Source organism: Peromyscus maniculatus, chromosome 5 (assembly GCF_049852395.1).
Source record: "Peromyscus maniculatus bairdii isolate BWxNUB_F1_BW_parent chromosome 5, HU_Pman_BW_mat_3.1, whole genome shotgun sequence".
Lineage (NCBI taxonomy): Eukaryota > Metazoa > Chordata > Mammalia > Rodentia > Cricetidae > Peromyscus > Peromyscus maniculatus.
The window spans coordinates 112,263,631-112,287,444 of record NC_134856.1 but is presented as its reverse complement, the minus strand read 5'-3'; the positions used below and the strand labels follow the sequence as shown (position 1 = coordinate 112,287,444).

General features: G+C 42.1%; 1 protein-coding gene across 2 annotated transcripts in view; it reads left to right on the top strand.

The window, feature by feature from the left end:
• Exoc2 (exocyst complex component 2) overlaps positions 1 to 23,814 on the top strand; it is a 143,001-nt gene that overhangs the window by 102,364 nt on the left and 16,823 nt on the right. For both annotated transcript variants that reach the window (XM_042278314.2, XM_042278316.2), the window contains one exon: positions 676 to 817. In XM_042278314.2, coding sequence (XP_042134248.1) covers positions 676 to 817 — 142 coding nt within the window. The remainder of the gene's footprint in view (positions 1 to 675; positions 818 to 23,814) is intronic.

Here is a 23,814-nt window from a genome sequence, read left to right as displayed (position 1 = left end):
GCTATTTAGTATTTATACTATGTGGGCGTCTGCCAGAGTCCATCTCCAACCTGCTCCCACCTTTTGAAGGGTTCTTGGGCAGAGGAGAGAGGAATGAGGAAATATTAGATAGATTGGGAGAAGGAGATGATAAGAAAGGCAGAGACACAGGATAGCTTCGGGAGGGCCCTGGTTCAATAACCAGCCATGCTAGGCGGTTATTCAAAAGGGCTTTTTATACAAATGCCAAGGGGAGAGGCAAAAGACCTCCCTCTTGCAAGATCCAAGCACACTGTACAGCCAAGTGTAGACCCTTCAAAACACCTGGTAACTATGCCCATCGTCAAATCATCCTATTATGCAGCTTGCTGGGTAAAGCAAGCCCAGATTCTCTGACCCTGAGTAAGTGCCCACTAGGAAGCCTCTGTGGTTCTCCACAATACTACCAGTTTGCTCTGCCTACAGAATGAAAGTTTAAAGTATTCTGAAGCATAACCTCTACTCCATAGATGGGAACTGTTTCTTACTGTGTAAAATAGCCACTCTAATAGTTCTCCTTATTACTAAGGTAGATAAGCTAGAAACCTGAACTTTGTAGACATGTTCTTTTTAAAATACATTGTATATTCACTTGCATTATTTCATTTTTCCTTCACTCTTAAATGGGTATCTTATACTCTTTGTTTTGTGTTGTAGGTTAGCATGGCATCACTGAAAGAACTAGACCAACGACTCTTTGAAAATTACATTGAGCTAAAAGCAGATCCTATTGTCGGATCCTTGGAACCTGGGATATATGCAGGCTATTTTGACTGGAAAGACTGCCTGCCTCCAGCAGGTAAGTCTAGAAGCATTCTCGGCTTCTCCACATGTTAGCTAGGGTGATAGTTGTAGATAGGCTTCTGTCAACCAAGATGTGTTTAAACTGTTTTTCTTTATATTCATGCTTTCATATTCCTACCAAAGATAGGACATTTGTTATTTTTACTACTGGTTTAAATCATTTGTGATAGTGGAATTCAGTACTATTCCTTATGCATACGTAGTAGCTTATTCTTTACCTCCTGAGAACCATTAATTATACCTTATGATCATGGGTGGCTTAGAGATGCAGAATGTCTTCCTACATTACTCCCTTTCCATGTAGATATTAGAGTGACTGACAGCTTTATTCTGTGATCTTGTGAGTGTTGGCAAAAAAATTTAAAGAAATTTAGTCCCTTGCAATACCTAATTGTTGCTGAAAGTGTCAAGGATAGAAGGGAAACATGCAGAAATAAGATTATTACAGTAATTCAAGGAGAAAAAAAATCAGTGCACAGGATGGTTGGTGGTGGAGTACCAGTGTTAAGTTTGTGGGATAGCTGAAAGCAACTTCTGTCACTTTAGATCTTTTTAAAATAGCTATTGCTTTTTCAATCAAATAAATATTTTAAATTACTCTATGTGTGTGTGCAAGTGTGTGTGTGTGTGTGTGTGTGTGTGTGTGTGTGTGTGTGTGTGCACCATGATCTGAGCCCTCTTATAAACTTTCTGGTTGACCAAATAGTTGTTTCTTTTTCTAAACTACTATGGACTGCATGAATTCCTGTTTCTGTGGGAGTGGCCATGCTGATATTAACCCCCAGTTCCTCTTGGGTCTGCCAGTGGCCGTTGGCTAAGGAGTTTGTCCTGGTCATCAGTCTCACTATGATTGTCCTTTTTATTATATGTTACTCTTACTAGATGGCAATGAGCTTATTTGCTGTTGAAATATCTTTGGTTTTTATTGTGCACTATTTACATTTAGTAATGCCCAAACCAGAATCATTAAATACCTTTTTATATGAACATGATTATTTAATTTTTAAAACAGCAACTCCCTTTTTTTATTAGCATGCAATCATTGTACAAAATAACAGGCCTCTCTGCAGTGTTTTCATACAGGTGTATCCTGGACTTGTACCATACTCCCTGCCCCTCAGTGATGGTCTCTTGACGTCGTCTCATCTCTCTTGCTGATTCCCTTCCTCACACCAAGTCTTCCCTTCCTTCTGTTTTCACATCACGTGTGTTAATAAAATCTAGACTCTGCATGTGAGAGAACATGCAACATCTGTTTTTCTTACAGTGGCTTGTTTTGTGATAACCTCCAGTTCCATCTGTTTGCCACAGGTGACATAACTTCATTGTTCTTTATGAGCAAGTAAAACTCGACTTTCTTCTCTTAATTGAAACTAGATCCTGCTCTCATACTATACATCCCGACCACAGTTTCCACTCCCTCCACTCCTCCCTGCTCCCCCCTCGTCTCCCCTCTCTCCTTGATCCAGTCCCCCTCTGTCTCCCTTCAGAAAAGATCAGGCCACCAGTAGACAACAACCAAATATGACAAAACAAAATATAATAAGACAAGACAGAAGCCGTCACACCGAAGCTGGACGAGTCAACCTGACAATAGGAAAAGAGTCGCAGGTGCAGGCAAAAGAGTCAAAGACACAGCTGCTTCCACTGTCAGTAGTTCACAGAAGCAAAGTAACAGCCACAGCATACACGCTGGGGAACTGGTGCAGACTCCTGTAGGCCCCGTACTTGCTGCCTTAGTCTCTGAGATCTCAACCAGCAACTTAACAGCACACCTGAAAGCTCCAGAGCAAAAAGAAGCAAACACACCCAAGAGGAGTAGACAGCAGGAAATAATCAAACTCAAGGCTAAAATCAATAGAATAGAAACAAAGAGAACAATACAAAGAATCAGTGAAACAATGAGTTGATTCTTTGAGAAAGTAAAGATTGACAAAGCCTTATCCAAGATAACTAAAAGATAGAGAGAGAATATCCAAATTATAAAATCAGAAATGAAAAAGGGAGCAAAGCAACAGACACTGAGGAAATCAAAGGCATAGTTTAAAAACCTGTGTTCCACCAAATTAGAAAATCTAAAAGAAATGGACAATTTTCTTGATAGGTATCACTTACCAACCAAGGTTAAATCAAAATATGATAAACAACTTAAATAGACCTCTAACCCCCCAGGAAATAGAAGCAGTCTTTAAAAGTCTCCCAACCAAAATAAACCCAGGCCCAGATGGTGTTAGCTCAGATTTCTACCAAATTTTCAAAGAAGCACAAACACCATTACTCCTCAAATTATTCCACAAAATAGAAACAGAAGAAACATTGCCAAATTCATTTTATGAGGCCACAGTTACCTTGATACCCAAATCACATAAAGACTCAACAAAGAAGGGGAATTACACACCAATTTCCCTTATGCATGTAGGTGCAAAAATACTCAATAAAATATTTGTAAGCTGAATCCAGGAACACATCAAAAAGTCATCCTCCGTGATCAATTAAGGTTCATCCCAGAAATGCCAGGATGTTTCAACATACAAAAATCAGTAAATGTAATCCACCAAATAAACAAACTGAAAGGAAAACAAAACATGATCATCTCACTAGATTTGGAAAAAGGCCTTTGACACAATCCAACACCCCTTCATGATAAAGCTCTTGGAGAGATTAGGGATACAAGGGACATACCTACGCACAATAAAGGCAACGTACAGCAAACCTATAGCCAACATCAAATTAAATGGAGAGAAAGTCAAAGTGATTATTCTCAAATCAGATAGTCCACCCTCTCTGTATCTATTCAATACAGTACTTGAAGTCTTAGCTAGACCAATAAGATAACTGAAGGAGATCAAAGGGATACACACTGAAAAGGAAGAAGTTAAAGTATCATTATTTGCAGATGACATGATAGGGTACACAAGTGACCCTAAAAATTCCATCAAGGAACTCCTACAGCTGATAAATACCTTCAGTAATATGGTGGGATACAAGTTTAACTTAAAGTCAGTAGCCCTCCTATATACAAATGACAAATAGAGAAAGAAACTAAGGAAACAACACCTTTTACAATAGCCACAAATAATATAGAATATCTTGGGATAACTAACCAAGCAAGTGAAAGACTTACATGAGAAAAACTTCAAGTATTTGAAGAAAGGAATTGAAGAAGATATCAGAAGACAGTAAGATCCCCCATGCTCATGGATCAGTAGGATTAACACATTTAAAATGGTCATCTTACCAAAAGCAATCTACAGATTCGGTGCAATCCCTATCAAAATTCCAAAACAATTCTTTACAGACCTTGAAAGGACAATTCTCAACTTCATATGGAAAAACAAAAAACCCAGGAGTGCTAAAACAATCTTGAGCAATAAAAGAACTGCTGGAGGTATCACTATCCCTCATCTCAAGCTGTAGTAAAGAACTATAGTATTAAAAACTACATGGTATTGCCATAAAAACAGACATGTTGATCAATGGAATTGAATTGAATACCTAGACATAAATCCACACTCCTATGGACACCTGATTTTTTATAAAGAAGCCACTTCAGCAAAAACCCTTTCTTTATCGCTGTTACAGTCACCCAGGCTGATCCTAAAACTTGAGTTGTACAAAGAGTGCCACAGCAAATGGTTATGCAGGTGTGCGTGTGGAGTAGACTTAGACCGCATAGCAGTGTTTTTAGTGTTCAAGGACCCTCCATCCTGATTTCTGTGTTCCTGAGCTAATTTAACTCCCTTTCCAATCCTCTCTAACATTTGTTGACATCATTTTCTTGATAATCATTGTGGCTGGGGTGAAATGAAATCTTAGTGTAGTGTTTATTTGCATTTCCCTAATAGCTTAGCATCCAATGTTTTCTTTTCTTTTCCTTCTTTCTTCCCTCATTTTTTTTTTTTTTTTAAGACAGGGATTCTCTGTATAGTTTTGCTTGTTCTAGAACTTGCTTTGTAGACCAGGCTGGCCTCGAACTCACAGAGATTCGCCTGTCTCTGCCTCCTGAGTGCTGGGATTAAAGGCATGTTCCATCACTACCTGGCTTGAAGATGTTTTCAAATTTGAACACTAAAGACAACCTTGATATTGCTTGATACTGCTTTCTAATCATTAAAATAAATGTCTGTGGCTCTGCCTTTTCCTCTGTGCTCTCATTTCTCTGTGCTACTATAAGAAAATGCCTCCAGCCAGGTAGTTTATGGAGAATAAGGTTGGGAGTCTAAAATTAAGGTGTAGATTCAGTGGTACTGTGTAGCTGTGTCCTTCAGAGAGGACAATGCCTATATCCTCACAGGAAGTGGTAGAAGAGGCTAACTTACTCTTCAAGACCCTTTATAAGGCACTCATCAATTTACCTTTCTAAGTGATGTTCATGTGACTTAATATTATTTGTAATTATCGATACACTGTATTGCTGTATTAATTGTAGTCAGTAAGCATAATGAATGTGTGACTAATATCCAGCTCTGAGTATACAAAAAAGGTATAGTTGATGTCAGCAAATAAAATTATGCTACACCATTAATGAAGCATTTATTTCAGCTGAATGTTTCAGTATTAATTCCTATAAAAGTGAAATATTTCTGCTAACACTTCAAAAGGATCAGTTGTAATGACAATTTGTAAACTATAAGTGAACTTTGAAGTATTTCTCCCTAAATACCTTCTGGTTTCCTAGGTAATGGAACCCAGCAGTCAGTCCCCTCTGTTTGCACCTGTGTGTGCCTCTCTCCCTCCCTCCTTTCCTCCCTCCCTCCCTCCTTCCCTTGCCTGCCACTAGGCTGTGGAGACTCACCATACCCTTTCCTAGGCCCTAGCCTCTCTCCCTGTGAGACTTCACTGGAGAAAACCAGTTGTTTGTTTGTTTGTTTGTTTGTTTGTTTTGCAAGCAGATGTTAATCAGAGATAGCTTCTTGGGTAAGTGTGGTAGCCCGTGTCCACTTTCCCTTCTCAGCACTGGGACACAGTCTGGCTTGCACCTGTGCAGGCCCTGTATATGATGTCACAGTCTCTGTAAGTTCATATACACATCATTCCTGTTAGGTCTGGAAGACACTGTTTCCTTGCAATCACCCATCCCCTCTGGCTCCAGCAATCTTTCCATCTCTTCTTCCACATAGCCTCGTGAGCCCTGAGGGGATAGGTTTGATTACACCATCCCATTTAGGACTGAGTGTTCCCAAACCTCTTATTCTCTGCACATTGTCCATTTGTGGGTCTCTGCATTCATTCCCATCTGCTGTAAGAGGAAGCTTTTCTGATGATGACAGCTGGGCAAGGCACTGATCTGTGGATATAGCAGTGTCCTTAGGAGTCGTCTTACTGCTTTGTTCCTTTAGCAGAACAATAGTATTGGGTTTTCCCGGTTCCTGTGGTCTGCCCAGTTTCAGGTTCTTGGCCACCTGAGCAGTGTCAGGTATGAGTTCCATCTCACGGAGTGGGCCTTAAGTCCAATCAAAGTAGTTGGTTACTCCCACATTTGTGCCACTGTTGCATCCACAGACCACACAGGCAGTCACCATTGTAGATGGAAGGGTTTGTAGTTGGATTGGTGTTTACTTTTTCCTCTGGCAGCATGCAGAATACCCTCCAATACTTCCGTGAACACTAGTCAGTAGGAGTGAAAGCCTTAATTAGACACCCACCAGCTTGACTTCTCCACGTTCAGTGAAATATGGAAGTGTTGTCATCAGCAATAGGGTTTTACTGTCAGTGTATAGAGAGCAACCAGTGGCCCTGGCAATAGCCTGAGATGTTTGGAGGTTTCAAAAAGCTCCCCACCCCCAGACTCATGGACGTAGTCAGCGTCAGCGCTGGTCATGAGCCGACCCAGTGTCCCGCTCCAGCCTCATTGCTCAGTATGAGCTATTCTTGTAACTAGCACCCAGCCATGCAGTTATTCTCAGTCCCAGTGTGTGGCATTCTTTCCCAGAGGTCCTTGTACATAGTGTTTCCTCCACTGGACTTCTCACTACCCTGTCAGCTCCAGCTGAGGCCTCTTGATGGGACACAGAGTACACCTTCAATTGCTTGAGCCTGGCCCAGGACTTCTCCCCTGGCTCTCTGCCCTGCCTGAAGTTGTTTTATCCTATGCTGTGTCCACCCTGTAGGACCCAACTCACAACATGCATTCTCTGACAGACTCTTAGCAACTAGTGTGTTGATTCTCAAGAAACACTCTGACAGAGTTCCTCCAGCAAGGTACAGTGAGAAAATTAACAGCAATTAAAATGCCAATTAACACTTTAGTTTTTAGGTGAATAGATATTTTCAACAGAATGTCAGATTGAATCAACTATTCTTTTTTTCTTAAGAATTTTTTTGTTCATTTTATATGCCAACCACAGATCCCTCTCTCTTCCCCTCTCCCATGCCTTCCCCAGCCTATCCCCCAACCCACCCCCCATTCCCTCCTCCAAAAAGGTAAGGCCTCCCATGGGAAGTCAGCAAAGCCTGGTACATTCAGTTGAGATAGATCCAAACCCCTCCCCCTGCATCAAGGCTGTGCAAGGTGTCCCACCATAGGTAATGGGCTCAAAAAAGCCAGCTCATGCATCAGGGATAGATCCTGATCCTACTGCCAGGGGACCCCTTAAGCAGACCAAGCTACACAACTGTTTTATTTATGCAGAGGACCTAGTCCAGTCCCATGGAGGCTCCACAGCTGTTGTTCTAAAGTTCATGAGTTCCTACTAGCTTGGTTGGGTTGCCTCTGTAGGTTTCCCATAAGGGAATAGGATGGTGGAACTGGAACAGGGACAGAGTGGGAGAGCAATGAAAGAGATATCTTGATAGAGGGAGACATCATGGGGATAGGAAGAAACCTGGTGCTAGGAAAGTTCCCAGGAATCCATAAGGATGATCCCAGCTTAGACTACTAGCAGTCGTGGAGAGGGTGCCTGAGCTGTCTTACCCCAGTAATCAGATTGGTGAATACCCTAAATGTCATCATAGAGCCTTCATCCAGTAACTGATGGAAGCAGATGCAGAGATCCACAGCCAAGCACCAGGCCAAGCTCTAAAAGTCCAGTTGAAGAGAGGGAAGAGGGATTCTATGAGTAAGGGAAATCAACTATTCTCATTCAGTAAATGTCAAAGAAGGGAACTTTGTTATTAAATATCATAGCAGTTACAAAAATAATAGACAGTGAATCAGCACTTAGCACTAAGGGTCTCTCCTAAAGGCAGCACCACCTCTCTAGAACACTTGTGATAATTCTTTGAGCCTTACAGATCATATGTTATATGTTTGAGTACTTTTCAAAAGTAGATTTCTTCTCTGGGTGTGGAATGTGTGCTAATGCTGGGTCCACTCTTCCTGGGTTCCTGGACTCCTGCTGTGAGCAGCTTAGCTCAGTACGAATGCTGCTTTCGATGAAAACAGATGCCAACTGAGTGAACCTCATCCCTGAAGAAATGCCCAATTCTTTATCCTTCTCTATCCAGAACTCTGAAGGAAAAGCTTTCATAACTCCCAGGACGTCTCTTGTTTCACCTAAGAAGTTTTGTGAGGCTGTTTTAATGGTCCTATATTTGATCTGTTCAAAAAATGGAAAAGAGTTTTCTATTTTTGAAAGAGGATAAGCCTTGCTCTTCATCTTTCTAGATCACAACTTCATTGGTAAACTCACTTTGTTTTTCAAACCTTGTCTCCTTTTAACAAACAGTTTAATATATTATAGTCAATGCCATAAAACCATTTGTACAATGCTTTGGACATTTGGTTATAATTTCTGTGTCTGCCAAGCATTTTTCAATAAAGCTTAATTTTGGCCTTACTTGTCCTCAATGTGTAATTGATTAACCTTGAGATGGACTGTGGCCTGCATATTTCTTCTTTGCATGTTTTATCTGCTGAAGTATTTATTATGTATTAAATTGATAGCTATAAACTATGTTGTAAGGGTAAACTAATGTCCTATTGTGCAAATCTAACTCATTCTTTTAGGTTTTATCATAGAAAATTTCAGAATAGCACAGAACAACAAATCTTGATTGACCTGTTGGCCAACTCCAGCAGTTATCAGCCCTTGCCCTGTGTGTTCTGTCTGCACTCCTAGACTCCTATTGCCTCCAGGATCTGTTATTTTGAAGTAAATCACAGATATTAGATCATGTCATCTATATGTAAATCACATAAGGATGACCATGAATTAGACTAATTTTTCCAAATGAAATATAACCAATCATAATACTTTCATAAGACTTGGAAGAAAATTAATAGTAATTCCTTAATTTCACCAAATGCCCTGTCACTGTTCAAATTCTAGATGCTTACTACACAGAAGGTATTCACAGGTTTCCCTTGGGTCTCTGTCCTGCTTTGGTTGATGCATCCTTGCTTTGGTTGGTTGGTTGGTTGGTTGGTTGATTGGTTGGTTGGTTGGTTGGTTGATTAGTTTTGTTTAACTTGCTAGGGTCTCTCTTTCCAGCATATTTGTTAAATAAATCAGAGTCTTCGTTGTGTGGATTTTCAGAAGTCCTAGATTTTAAGATTGTTTCTCTCCTTTGTGTTTCCCATAAATTAATAAAAAGGTGTTAGGTTAAATTCTGTTTCCATGTAAGCTTACTTACAGTGGAAGCACCATATTTCCAAGGTTTTGTTGTTATTCTTCTTGTTTGTGGTGTTAGGGTTGAGAATTGAATCCAAGTGTTATTTGGACCATCCTTTTAATGGTTCACCATGAACTTGTATCTAATGATTCATCCCCACTGAAGATTGTGCCATGATCTCTTTATTTCTTTTTCAGTGTGTGTGCAAAGAGTGGAGAGTTTATGTGCCCTCACACAGGTGTGGAAGTCAGCAGACTGGCTAGAAGCAGGCTCCCTCCTTCAAACTTGGTTTTATTATGCAGGATCTCATTTGTTTCTGCCACACTGCATACTCCAGATTAGCTGGCACAATAGCTTCCAGAAGTTTCTCCTGTCTGCCTCCCATCTCACTGTAACAGTGCTAGCTACTTGGGTTATGTGGCTTGAGTGCAGGTCATCAGCAAGTCCTTCACCCATTGGGCTGCCCCACCTGCTCCTCTTTCTGTTTGTTTGTTTGTTTGTTTGTTTGTTTGTTTTTTAAATGTCATTGTTAGTACTTGAGATACAACTCAAATATAAAAATGACTCTCTTCCTCCCTTCTACTGGATGTCACATCCAGTGCCTACACCTTCTGCATGTGAGGCAAGTTTTCTACCACACAGCTACATCCCCAACCCACTGTTTTTGGGAGAACAGACATTAGGATTAAAGGGGATGTGAAGGTTAAAATAGCTGGCCCAGGAATGCTGAGGAAGATAAACAAGGAGGAGGCTGGGTATGAGATAAGCCAAGCTGACTAGATAAGAGGAAGGACGGGGTTCTGGGAAGGCAAGATTAGTGCTGGCTAGTTCCCACAAAGCACCCCCACCCCTACCCCAACTCCCACTTTTCATGGAACATAAACAGGGTGTTGTATTCCTTCATATGTTCCTGCTTCTAATGCAGCTAATAATATAGTTTGGTAGAGCAAACTGTAAAAATGGGTTATAACATTTATCTTCCGTTTGGTCCAGGAAGAGCATCCCATGGACAAGGAGTTAAACATGAGGTAACCAAGGAAAACTAGAGCTACATTTTGGTAACCGTGATAAAAGAGCTAACTACCCATTGGCAATAGAGGAAAAAGATCCATGATAAATTACACGCTGATACTGTAAATGTGATAACAAAGGGAAGAGTCTAATTCATGGCCAGCAGACCCAGCATCCTCTAAGACCAGCAGTCCTGCAGGGTGCAGGCCCTGCAGTGCCGAGAGGGCTAATGACTAGCAGACAGTCAAGCTCAGCAGCAGTAGAGCAAGTCAGAGACAGACAGAGTAGGGCTGAGCTCTGGAGGGCTTCTCCCTGACTGCGTTGAGCAGCTCAGAATCCAGTTGAGCCAGGGAGAAATACACAGGACAGTGGTGCCCTAATTGGTTGGGCTTAGAGTAAGCCCAGAGAAACTAACCAATCTCAGTAGAAACCATCTCAGTCTTTGTCAGGTTTCTCTCCTGAGTCCAATAAGAAGACCCTTGAAAAACCGCCCAGCAAGTTTTCCCCTCTCATGGGGCCCCTCCTATGTGGGAGCTCATCTCCCATTTCTGGAGACCCTCTCTGGGCCCTCCGGAGTTTCGGGTGCTTTCTGGAGCTATGCTTTCTGCTACAGAGCTTTCATCTTTCTCTTTAAGCCTTCTCTCTGTAGTGGAAACTCCTTTTAAAGTCCACCTTTCTGCTGTCCCCTAGACCTCCGTCTTAGAGTCAGTAAGCCAGGACCTGGAACAGAACCACTGACTCAGTTGAAGTTGTAGGTGACAGGAAGTGTCTGGTGCCCTAACTCCTGAGTTACGGCCACCCGAGGCAAGAATGTCTCTTCCTTTCCCTCCATTTCACCTAGATAATCTATTTCTTATTAAGGGCTGCAAAGTATTGACTCTTAGCTAGCAAACTAAACAAATTTTCAAAAACCTTTTCTCCATAAGTTGTTTGGTCCCTTCCTATGGGAAGGACAGGACAATGTATCCTTTCTTTAGCCATTTCCAAACAAGGGTCATCAACAAGATAGTTTTAGCTTTGAAATTTTAGGGACTCAATCTGAATAATCTGATGTTTCATTTCATTGTAGTAGTAGTAGTTGTTGTTGTTGTGTTTGTTTACTTATTCAATCCCTGGAATAGACTTCTGGTCTCAAAGGCTGTTGTCCCCATGATCTTGTGTTCTGATGTAGGACTGTGTACCACATTCAGTTCAACAAGGACCAGCCACTGGAAGGCAGGAGGGATATGAAAGGAAATCTTCCTCTCGGTTCTCTTCCTCTTTCTACACAGTATCTCTGCCTACTTGATCATGCCCAGACTTCTGTGGTCTCTGTCAGGAAAGCTCATCCAGAAATCCCTTCTGTAGTTGGCTGAGCAGTGTTCGTACCTAGTGCCTCTTATGCACCAAGGATATCATGGTTCTGTTTTGGAACTGGCACCTGCTGAGCACTTCCAGAACACCACTATTCCTGCCGGCCGGGTGATAGAGGGTGTGTCGCTGCTCTCTGCAGCCGTCCCTTCCAGGTAGTGAGGCACTGGAAAAAGTGTATGTGTATGTTCTGTAGTAATCTGTATCTGTATTGAACTGTGGAACTTAAGCTTCTGCAGTAGTATGGAAAGTGTTAGGGATTTCCCCCCTCACTTTACCCCGTTTTGTCTAGCTATAAATCTAAGAGGCTCTTTCCAAAACTGATTTCACATTTTACAGCCTTTTGCACAGCAGTAAACAGTAGGGTAAAAGGAAGAGGTCCTGCGAGCACCCTGGTTGGGCATGCTTTTCTCCATGTGTCTGTTCAGTGCTCCTTTGTGGCCTGTTACCCTAGGTTAATGCTAGCCCTGAACTGGCTGTCTCTCTTCAGTAGTTCTAACGTCTAAAGTGTTCTCAGAGCATTTGAGGGCCTGACCTGTGGTGCTGTCTAACTCAGTCTGCTGAGAGCAATCTGTCTAGTGGGCAGACCCATTTCTCAGATGGCCAGCTGTCTGCACAGGGGTACATAAATTTACAGCGAATGTTAAAATTTGGATTGTTGGTTTCCTGTGTTTAATCTGGGAGTTGCCATGTTATCATCAGACACCTATTCACAACTAAAGCCTCGTTCAGTAGTCAGAATCCTGGTCTAGTAAAGCAGATTTGTAGAAAACCCTCTAGGCTTATTCACTGGTGTTGAAGGTGAGGCTGGCTGACACTTGAACATTGCCATGAGATTTGGATGGGTGGGTGTACTGCCTTCTGTGACATAAGCAAGTCCACGTTGTTAAGTTGAACTGGGAAAAGGGTCAGTGCTGTGCTTTCCTACTGATTTATAACACTCATCACAACAGAAAGCCAAAGTCCAAATAGGTTCCAAATGTTAAATTTGGACCACTTACAGGGTTTATGTCACCACTGAAGGTGCCTTGATAGTGTAGCCCCGTTTCCTGGATCTAAGAGATTAGAGTCACAGTAGTGAGGCTCAGGACAGAATTGTCTGAAAAGAAACCCAGAGGTCATTTTGTCCTCAGCCCAGATGCTCAGGGCCACTCATGTGGGGGGGGGGATATTTTTAATGGAAAACCATTGTGTAATGGAAATTATTGTTGCTAGCTCTGCCCTCCCCAAGATCAGGGTGTCTCTTCCCAGCTAACACACTGAAATTGGAGTGGCTGCAGTCAGCTGTAAAGCTGCTCTTGGCTTTTAGATGTATTGTGTAACATGGGGATTTTGCAACTCAGGCTGGTGAGTTGTGCTTGTTAGTTGGATATGTGCACCTTTGCATGCTAGTGTATGTGCACATGGGTGCACACAAGTGTGGCAGCCTGAGGTTGCTGTTAGGTATCTTTCCTTGATTGCTTTCTTTATGTTTTTGGCCACAGGGTCTCTCACTGAACCTGGAACCCATTGTTTTTGCTAGGCTGGCTGGCCAGTGAGCTTCAGGGATCCACTTGTTTCTGTTCCCTTAGTGCTGGGGTTCTAGGAGTGTGCTGCCACCTTCAGCTTCTTTACATAGGTCCTCATGCGTGTGCAGTAGATAATTTACTGGGCATGAGAGATGACAGAGCCATCGGGGATGCTGAGGAGACAAGAAGATGTGAAGCTATGGCTTTTCTTCAGTTGCTTCCACCACCCACATTTCTTAGCCCGCCTTTCTGGATTTGGGATGTTTTTAAATTTCTTTGCTTTTCTTTGTATTACGGAGGTGTAGGGTAAAATAGATTATAGCTCCTAGCTACTAATTTTGAGCAATTAAAATAATTCTGAGAGCTGACTTGGAAAAAAAAAATCTGTATTTCAAGTATCCTCTCCTTTATATATAACTGTTATAAATTTGTTTCTGGATTGATGAAAAGCAGCACCATTCAGATGCTTTTTTATGTGGCTAGAACTAAAAGACAGTTTTGTTTAGTTTTATGTGATTTTTTTAAATTTCCTACATGTGTATTGTATTCACATCATTTCTACCCTTCCCTCTACTCCTCCATCTCCTCCTGTGTCCCCACAGCCCCTCTTAAATTCATGACCTCCTCTTCTTTCACTGTTATTTAGTATATTTTCCACTTAGTGTTGTTCGTGTGTAAATGTGTTTAGAGCTGACTACTCGGGGTTGGCTGACTGATTCGCCCTCTCCTGGCAGCTGTTAGTTTCCTGTAGCTTTTCTCCTAGATCTTGTGAGATTGTTCCCCACCCATGTTGTCATGTCAGCTGGTCTTACCATTATGAAGGTGTGTGTGTGTGTGTGTGTGTAGGCAACCACGTTGAGACTTCATGGGTACAGCTTCCTTGTCATATATACTATCTGGCAGCAAGTATCTTCATCCTGGTTCTCACAATCTTTCTGACCCATTTCCATGATGCACCCTGAGCCTTAGGTACAGGGGTTGCATTATAGATATATCAGTTGGGGCTGGGTCTCACGTTCTGCATTTTGACTAGTTGCATTAGATAGTCTCCTGTTGCAGAAAGAAGTTTGTGTGTGTGTGTGTGTGTGTGTGTGTGTGTGTGTGTGTGTTGGGGAGTGAGAGCTGCTCTTACCTGCAGGTATTAAGTATTTATAAAACAGTTAGAAATTGTATTGGTTGAGGAAAATGGCAGGTTCCTTTTTAGGGTCTGTGTCCCCTCCAGCCACTAGTAGTTGGCTAGGTTTACAGTTGCAGGCATGATTTCCCTCCTATTGAGTTGTCCTTATCTGTAATTAGACATCTGTTGGCTACACTCAAGACAGAAGCACCTTATTGTGTCATTGGGGGTATCTCGTTGTGCTGGTCATTGTTGTTCCTAGGCTTTACCAATGGGTAGGACTGTTGATTGCTTTTCCCTCTTGACAGCTTGCACAGCATCTTCTGGTACTATGAGAGTTAGTCTTCAGGGGTCAGGCTTTCAGGACACTTGCATCTCAGTTCCTCCAAGTCCTGTGTTTGAAGTGTGGGTGTCTTGCCAATAGGATTTTACCTTTAGATTCTGGGAAGCAACCAAGGGCTACAGCAATAGCCTATATGATTTTGAGAGTCTTTTGGATTCCCCTGACCAACAACTCTTTAAGGGAGGATTCTCATGCCTATTACTGGGGTTTCTGTTAGGTAGTCTATGGCTTTTGTGGGGAGTGTTATCGTCCCAAGTGGCATAAATTCATCTTATAAATTATATTTATATGTGTGTGTTTATGCATATGCACATTATATATGTATTTCTAAATAAAACAATATGATTCCCTATTGCTTTTTCAAACATCTTTGGTATTTTTAATCTATCCCCTTTTCCTCTCCCCTTGAATTGCTTTCCTCCCACCTCCCCAGTTAAAGCCCCCCATTTCCCACACTTCCTTCTTGTAGTAGCTGTTAGCCTCCTGCAAGCTCCCCTCCCCACAGTCCTTTTAAGGATGATTAATTCAGAATGGAGCTTCCATTGCTTATCAGCTCTGTTTTTTATGTAAGATAAGTATTGGTTCCTTTCACTTCCCCTTCAAAACTCCTTCAAGGATTCTTTTCATCCTTCATGTCTCCTCTCTACCTCTCTGCCCTTCCTGTACAATCCTGGTATCTGGAACCCCGTGGGTCTGGACCCTACTGAAGCTTTCCTCCAGTATCAGCTTCCTGAAAGCTGAGGTGGGAATCTGCATCACCCAAGGAGCCTCTAGTAAACCATTAGCTGCATATCTGCGAATGGCCTGTGCTTAGATGGAGCAACAGCTGATAGGAATTTTTGAGAGAGCAATGCCTACTCATGTTAGAATTATCCTCACTGTCCGTGTCTTCTGTGGAGCCATCCCTACTCAGATTAGAATTGTCCTCACTGTCCTCCACGGAGCTGTTCCTACTCATGTTAGAATTATCCCCACTGTCCGTGTCTTCTATGGAGCTGTTCCTACTCATGTTAGAATTATCCTCACTGTCCGTGTCTTCCATGGACCAGTCCCTACTCAGACTTTTGCTGTGTGCATCCTCCAGCACCACAGATAAAGGTACTTAGTATCTAATGAAGTAATCACTTCTAATGTTCTGCTCTCTCCAACTAATGAGTGAAAATCATTGAAAGCCACCCGCACAGCACAGCAATTAGCCATTGTGATTGCTATTTATTCTGAATGCCAAGGTGCCAACTTCTGTACCTTTGAAAATAAGATCTTGAATATTTCCTAAGAGTCCATAATAAAGGAGAAAGCTAGAGGTCTGGGGTGGGCAGAGAAGCCTTGGACCCCCCATTTTGTAGTTGAAATGTTCTCTAAGCCACGGAGTTGCCTGTGCTTGACAAACCTGGAATTTCCCTCTCTTGGCTTCTCCAAAAATACCATTATCAGCAAGCTAATTAGTGTGCCCGAGGGGCAGGAAAATGGCTTAGCCTAACAACCTGGGTTCAGGCCCAAAGCCCTACCTACGTGGCAGAGGGAGAGAACCACTCCTGCAAGTCCTCCTTTGATCTCCACATTCTCGTGACCACACACACAAAAGTAGATGCATAAAATACTTTCTTAAATGTGTCTGATCTACGCACTGGATAAGCAGTAAAAAAAATAGATACTTCGAATGAAAAACTCAGCAAGTGGCCATGTTATAAATATTTGGAACAAAATGAAGCAGTTTGTGTCTATCAGAGCAAGTTAATAAAACCCCCATTGTTCAGGATACTCAGAATATGCCTTCTTTTTTTGATCAATTGACTTCAATTTTCTGATAATACCACAAACTAATAATCAGAATGTTTGAGTGACAGCCACAGTAAATTCATAAATACAATATACTTGAAAACCCATTCTTGCTTTTTGAAATTGCTGTCATTTCTAGTTGCAAATGCTGCAACAGCCTGTGATTATGGTGACAAGGACTTTGGGGAGTCTTCTGTAGAATACATATCATTTTTATAGCAAGTTTGTGTGTTAAAGAGCCTTAATAATAGGTTTTATAAAATTACAGAAACTGTCTTTACAAGCTTTAAATATGATGGAAATGAAAAATGTAATATCTTGTACTCTGCTATTGGGTGGTGTTAAAGAAAAGAAAAAATAATGGTTTGCATTCTTGGGCTTTTATTTCTCTTCCTTGTAGCTTGGTGCCATGGCTTATGTCTTTCTATTATGCTTGGAAATGGGTATACCAATAAAAAAGAAAAAGGTCTGGCAGTTCCTGATTTATCTTCATCAGAGGCAGTGCTGCTTGTGTAAATGAAAGCCCATGTGGAGCAGCCCTGAAAGTAACTTATTGAACAGGGATGCCCTTCAGGTGGGATTGTCACCCTGCTGCCCAGCTCCTCCCTAGATAACTGATTACACTACCACAGATTGGCATGTGCAGTGACCACACTACAGCTCAACATGCATGTGAACAACGGTGACCACCCACTACAGATCAGCCTCTGTGTGTGTGTGTGTGTGTGTGTGTGTGTGTGTGTGTGTGTGTGTGTGTATGTGTGTGTGTGTGCAGTGACCATCCACTACAGACCAGCGTGTCTGTGTCTCTGTGTGTCTGTGTGTCTGTGTGTTTGTGCAGTGACTGCCCACTACAGAACAGACAACATGTGCGTGCGTTCACAGAGACTGGTGTCAGGAAGGTTGTGCCATTGCACATACGCAAGGGCTGCTGTAGTCTGCTGGAGATCCTATTTCCTATCCTTATCCTGCCAGTGCACGTGGGGCTGTGCATTGTGGAAGCATGTGGAAAATCAGATTGTATACAGTGAAATTACATAGTTCATTATGTAGAAGTTATATTTCATTTTAAGAAATAAGGAAAAACTCCTTTGAAAGACCCTGAGAGCTAGGGATAGTGATTTGGTGAAAGGTAAAGGTACCTCTTTCAAATACACCTGCATTCCTTAGTGTGATGGTTTCTCAGTACGGAAAGCCACTAAATCTAGACAGCAAAATAAATTGGATTTGGAATCAGACCTTCAGTTGATCTAAACATTAACTCCAGAACACTTCTCATACTGTATAAGTTTGAAACCATCTATTGTGCTACTGTTGACTAAACACCTGGTCCCTCCTGGGAGAGGGTTCTGCTCTATCTCCCTACATCTGTGACCTTGAAAGTTTATGTTCCAGTGGAGCTTCCTGAATCTAGAACAGAGCCACCACAGTGATGAGACCCCATTATCAGTGCTGGACATAGCATATGACATGTTTTTATAAAATAGACATTTTATATTTAGGTCATGTTACAGACTTAGATGTAAATATACATTTGTTGAGAGGGTTAAATTTTGCCCACCTTTGATTTGAACAATCCAATAGATTTGAAAATCTTTCTTAGGTTGTGCCTCCTGGTGGCAGGTACCATGCCTTAATCACCTTGGGGTGCTACTAGCAAGTCCCTCATAGGAATGGCAGAGATACCAGCGAGAGTAAAGGCATTGCATTTCTTTGGCATTAAAACTCGGCTTGAGCTATTGCAGGGCACTCAGGATGCATTTGGCAGAGTGACAGGTGCACCACGCTTCACGTCAAGACAAAGAGCAGCTCAGTGGTTGGAGTGAGAAAGCCATGAATTAATACATTGGAAGGAAGACTGCATTATAAGGAGTCAAAAACAAAATCCTGAGCATGAAATGAGGAGTCGACCACTCCACTATCTTGAAAAATCTCTTGCTGCCCTTGGGCTGTGTGCTTTGTCCTCAGAACCATTCTGAAAGTTGTTAGCACAGCTCTACAAATGCAGGCTCAGGCAGGTGGAGAACTTGCAGGGAGCTGAGGCACACACTCAGATCCACTATCGATGCCCTTTCTGCTCAGCCTCTTCCTTCTGCCACTGGATTCACCAGGGTGCAAGCCCAGCACTTTGTAGCTTTAATACTCTGATCAGATGAGTGGTTGTGCAAAAACATTGGGACTCTAAAGACAGACATTTCTACCTTGATTTCTTACCATGGAAGTGAGCTCCTCACAGCTACTGACTTTCAGTTTTTACATGACTAAAGTTTTAATTTCCAGATCTCTCCTTTGATTTAATGACTAAAACTTGCAACACTGGGCTATTTCTTCTTACCAAAGATCAGCATATGGAGCTAGATGTTGAGGATGATGAGGGCCGCACCTAGTTCCTTCTTCCACCCCGCAGTGGTGCTCCACTGCTGTCCTAAGCCCATAAGCAGCTCTGTACTTTCCATATGTACCAGGCTGTGGATGTGATCCGCATGGCTCACATTTCATCCCAGAGGCCACAGCTCAGTAGCCTGCTTCCCGGCAGTGCTTCCATCCCAAGTGTCGGTGTTCAGTTTTAGTGAAATCATCATCTCTTTAAATGGGTCTCCTTGAGATTTTGAAAGTTTGAAAACAGTTCCTCTTTATGCAATATTAAGTCCAGAAGTGGCAGCTCACAATGTGAATGAAAACATTCATTTGCATGTAGAGAATGAATCTTATTTTCTTGGTACTTTCACTTTTCCAATTGAGGCTGTCTTCTAATGAAAAATTTGCTGGGGGTTGGGGGTGGGGGCCATGGGGGCTGGGGTTGTGTGACCAAAGCCCAGTTGAAACAGGATAGTTAATTTGTCAATTCATGGTAATTCTATCTCCTTTTAAGTCTGATATTCAGTACATCAGGTTTATGAAGGATGGAATGACTTTGTGTGCTAATTGTATGGAGTATTCTGTAATGTGTTATATTAGTGTGATTCATGGTCCCTTTAACTCACCAAGTAAACTTCTGAAAAGGTGTGAGTCTGTGTTCCTCTTGCCTATTTTTAAGTTTGAAAGCTGTTTGTCTATGCAGTTTATTGATGTTAAGCTCTACTGAATTTTATATGCATATATATGAATATAAAAGTATATATGAATATAATAATAAACCATGGACTCATTAGCATTTTCATTGCAGGTGATGCTTTCTGTTTTCTAAAGGATTGACTTTTCCTATGAAACCCACCATACTGATCAGTAGGACAGCATGCTGGCAAAAGGATAAAGTCCTGGGGTAGAAGACAGAACAGCGTAGAGGCAGAAGTTATTCCCACACTCATAGGAGGGCCACCTTGCCCTTGGGTACACATTTAAACACTTGATGAGGCAGTGTGGGGCTGTGCACTCAGACTGCAGACCCAGAGCGCCGGCAGAAACTTGCTTTCCCCTTTGTAACCAAAGCTCCCTGGCTTGTGTGATATTTAGGCTCTTTTGTCTGTTATGCCAATATTGATTGGGTTCTGGCTACCCTTTTCTTTTCTTTCTTTCTTCTTCCTTTTCTTTTTTTTTTTCTTTCATAGAACAGGCAGTAATCTTGATGTGCCTTTAGAGTATCATTGAGTAGATAATTTACTTGAAAAAAAATACCCCAGGCTTCTTTCATGTATTGTTTCAGTTTGACAATTTAAAAAAGTACATTGTAAGATATTTATAGTATTTTTTCGATCTATTTCTGTCTGTAGACTAGGAGTACTAACTGATTTAGGGCACAGGGGTTAAAAACAGGAAATGTGGTATATGAAGTAGGTTGTCTCCAGACTTTCCAATTTGATTTCTTCAAGTATTACTGGGGAGTGCCGAGTTTCAAAACAACATTAGGCAGAGTACCTTGAGTGAGTCTGTCTGTAGAAAAGTAATGTCAGTTGTGCCAGGAAATGCTTCATGGGAAGGAAGGTCTGCATTCTTGGTATAGGTTCGCATGATGTAGCGTGCTTTCTGTAACTCCTTCAGAGACTTCACACAGGCAGAAGAGGGGAAGGTTTGCGTGTCTTCGGCACATCTTTGACCTTTAAATTTGGCTTAAAATTCTACTTGATTGTTTCAATGAAAAGTTTTGTCAAATAGCTGTTTAGGAGTTTTCACTGAGCCATCACCACTGAGTTGGGACACATTACGGCACCAGGCAACTCATAGTTCAAAAGCATGAAGAAGCAAGAGTTCAGTTTCCTGTGGCCTTTTGAATGGCAGCTTGGCAGAATCTACCAAGACTGAAAAACCTTTGAACTCAGCAGTTCCACCTCTGGATTATTCTATGAGAATACATGAGCCACGTGGTACATACCTGTAATCTCAACACTCGGGGTGCTGAGACAGGAGGATTACTGCAAGTTCAGGGTCAGCTGGTCTACAAAGGCTATATACTGTATGACCCCATATCCGTGGCATTCTGAAAGGGCAGAACAGTGGAGGGAGTGAAAGCTTAGCAGCTTCAGGATTAGGAGAGAGAGTCGTGAAGGAGAGAGGCAGCGTTGAAGTCCAGGCTGTAAAGACCATTCACATCACAGTGTAGCGGTGAACATATGCCGCTGAGAATCTATTGTGCATATCCAACAGTGGCCGTATTGCAGACTGTGGCCTCTGGGCCATCACTGTACCAACTGTACCCCTTTAGTGAGAGAGAGGGCCAGTAGGAAAGCTGTACTTGGCTGGGAAGGTACCTGTTCCTTGAGGGAGCAGGAGTGTGTGGGTGTCTATGTATTCTGCTTGAGACTGCTGAAGACCCAACTCTGCTCTGCACAGATTGTTTGACTCTTCTGAAAAGAATATGATATAATTAAGTTTCAAGAAGAGAATTGTAGTATAGCCTTTAAAAAAAATACATATATTCCTAGGCAGAAGTCTGAAAGATTATACCAAATTGTACTGGGGAAAGTAGTGAAGGCATTTATTGAACTTTTAATTGTTATTAAATAAACTTACACTTCTGTGTTTATTTCAGCAGACATTTAGTTTTTTAAATTTCAAAATACAAGAATAATAGGAAGAAAGGCCTGATCTTTCATGTGGGTACATCCTCAGCAGTTTGCCCAGCAGTTTTTACTAATGAGAAGAATGACATCTGGCTGTGTAATGCTTTTTAGTTAATAGAACATCTTCCCTTTTTCAGAGAACTCAATGAACTAGCTCATTTCCAGCCACCCTTTAAACACTTGGGTGCAGTACGCGGTGGACACTGTCACATTGTTGCCTGGCAGCATTCTCCCGTAATGAACACACAGGAGCACCGGTGTCCCTTTGACAGTCCGTGGTGTCATTTGTCACCATGGTGCCATGCTCATGTGCAGCAGCCTTGCCTTTGCCAACCCAGCTTCTCCTGATTGCCTGATTAATTTTATCTCATGCAGCTCTTTTCCTATTTAAGGATAGTTTAGTGGGCTCTTTTTCTTGTAAGACAGTCAAGTCAGAGCATTTATTATGTTAAACCTGGGTGTTACCTCACTCAGCTCTGAGCTCTGTGGAGAAGGTCTTTGTGTTTTCCTCAGGACCTGTCATGGTATCTGGCATGGAATACTAATATTAAGCACTCACTGTGTTTTTAGTAATAGTGTACCTACCTCCCGCCCCAATCATGTGACCTTCCTACATGAAAAAGAAGAATCTGACAAATTGATCAGGAAGCTTCTTTTTTAACTTGATGTGTGCAAACACTGTTTCCTCGTGGGAGCTGTCAAGTCACACAAGCTCACTAACCGGAAGCCCACCATACAAGCAGCAGCCTAGAAGAGCCCGCTCAGAGGAGAGGCAAACTGTTCTCCTTGGGGAATTTCCACACTTCTAATTAATTGCTAAGTGATTGTCTAGGTTCATACTGTGTGGGTGGGGACACTTTGTTGGTCAAATATCATGACACATTCTAATTTCATATTCACAGCAGAGAAGGTCGATATTCTGAATGCTCAGAAACTGCTTCTCATTCCCTCACTTAAATAACATGGAAAGTTGTGGGGGTTTATCTGAGCAGAGCTGTTTTAAAAACAACACTCACAACTACATCATAATACCCTGGCACTTTCCTGCAGCTCTAAGAAACAAGTCAGTGTTCTGTCTTTACCCCTGTGCACACTGTCAACACGGATGGCCATCCTTTCCTAATCAGATCTATACTGTCCACTTAACACTTCATGGCATACTGCCGTCGGAATGCAAACTAAAACCCAGGGTTTTCACACACACACACACACACACACACACACACACACACACACACACACGGCATGCCCAAGGTGTTCTTATCCACCTGAGCATTGCCGTGGTGTCTAGCACACCATGGGCACTGAGCACAGCAGTGCTTATCGTTTAGGACGAGCTGTCGTCAGAAGAACAAAGCTGGTTTGGGGAAGCCAATTGGTTGAGTCTCGGCAACACTGTGTTCTGCTTTCTTTAACTGTTTTTAAATGGGCCCTGGTGCTTAATCTCAAAAATATTGTCCTTGCTTTCCTGTGTCCTATGAAAAGTAAGAGATGTCCTGCCCTGCCAGAGGACATCCTTATAACAGGCTCACATGTCTCTAGTTAGTAGCCTGCTGAAGGCTGAGGCTATTTAACTATGGAGCTTAAATCTTACACACGGTACAGTTTTTCTTTAATTATTGATTTTCTAGACACCATTTCTATATAACATTCACTTAGCAGTTCATTTAGACACTTTGGCCCTAAAAAATCTAGTGGTCAAACCAGACATCATGGTCTCCCCTGGCCATACTAATATATGATATTCTGCCATTTTTTTGAAAGCCAAAACAAAATATGAGAAATGAATTCCACTAATGTACCACCTTCACACTTGGTGTGAAACTGGCACAAAAGTTTTATCAGAGACAGATCCCCTATCAGACCCCACCACAGCCCCATTGGAAGTCATGTCAAGCCGCCTGTTGCCACTATGTGTTACAAACAAGTTTTCAGCGGTTAATCAATTCCTATACTGCTGCAGCTAGAGGGCAGTCACCGTGGGTAGAGTGTGCACATGTACACCTGGAGTTTCAGAAGATACAGTGTAGTTAGTGCGTTGTATACCCAGTGTGCCTGTTAGCCAGCTGCTTATGTCTTTATCTAAAGCGGTAGCCCTTGGAATGTATCCCCTGCTTGCGACTCAGCAGAACACTTCTTCTACCAAAGTGGTCTCTCCTGGGGCTGCAGGCTGTATGTGCTCTGGCTTCTTCCTACACCACACAGTGCTCTTCACACAGGGTGGATGGATGCTGTTGAAGAATGAGGGAGCAAACAGCATTTTTATAATGACTTTGTTAGCAAAGGACACACTGTAATCGCTGCCTTTCAGAGTTGGCAGTCACTTGAGAGGCA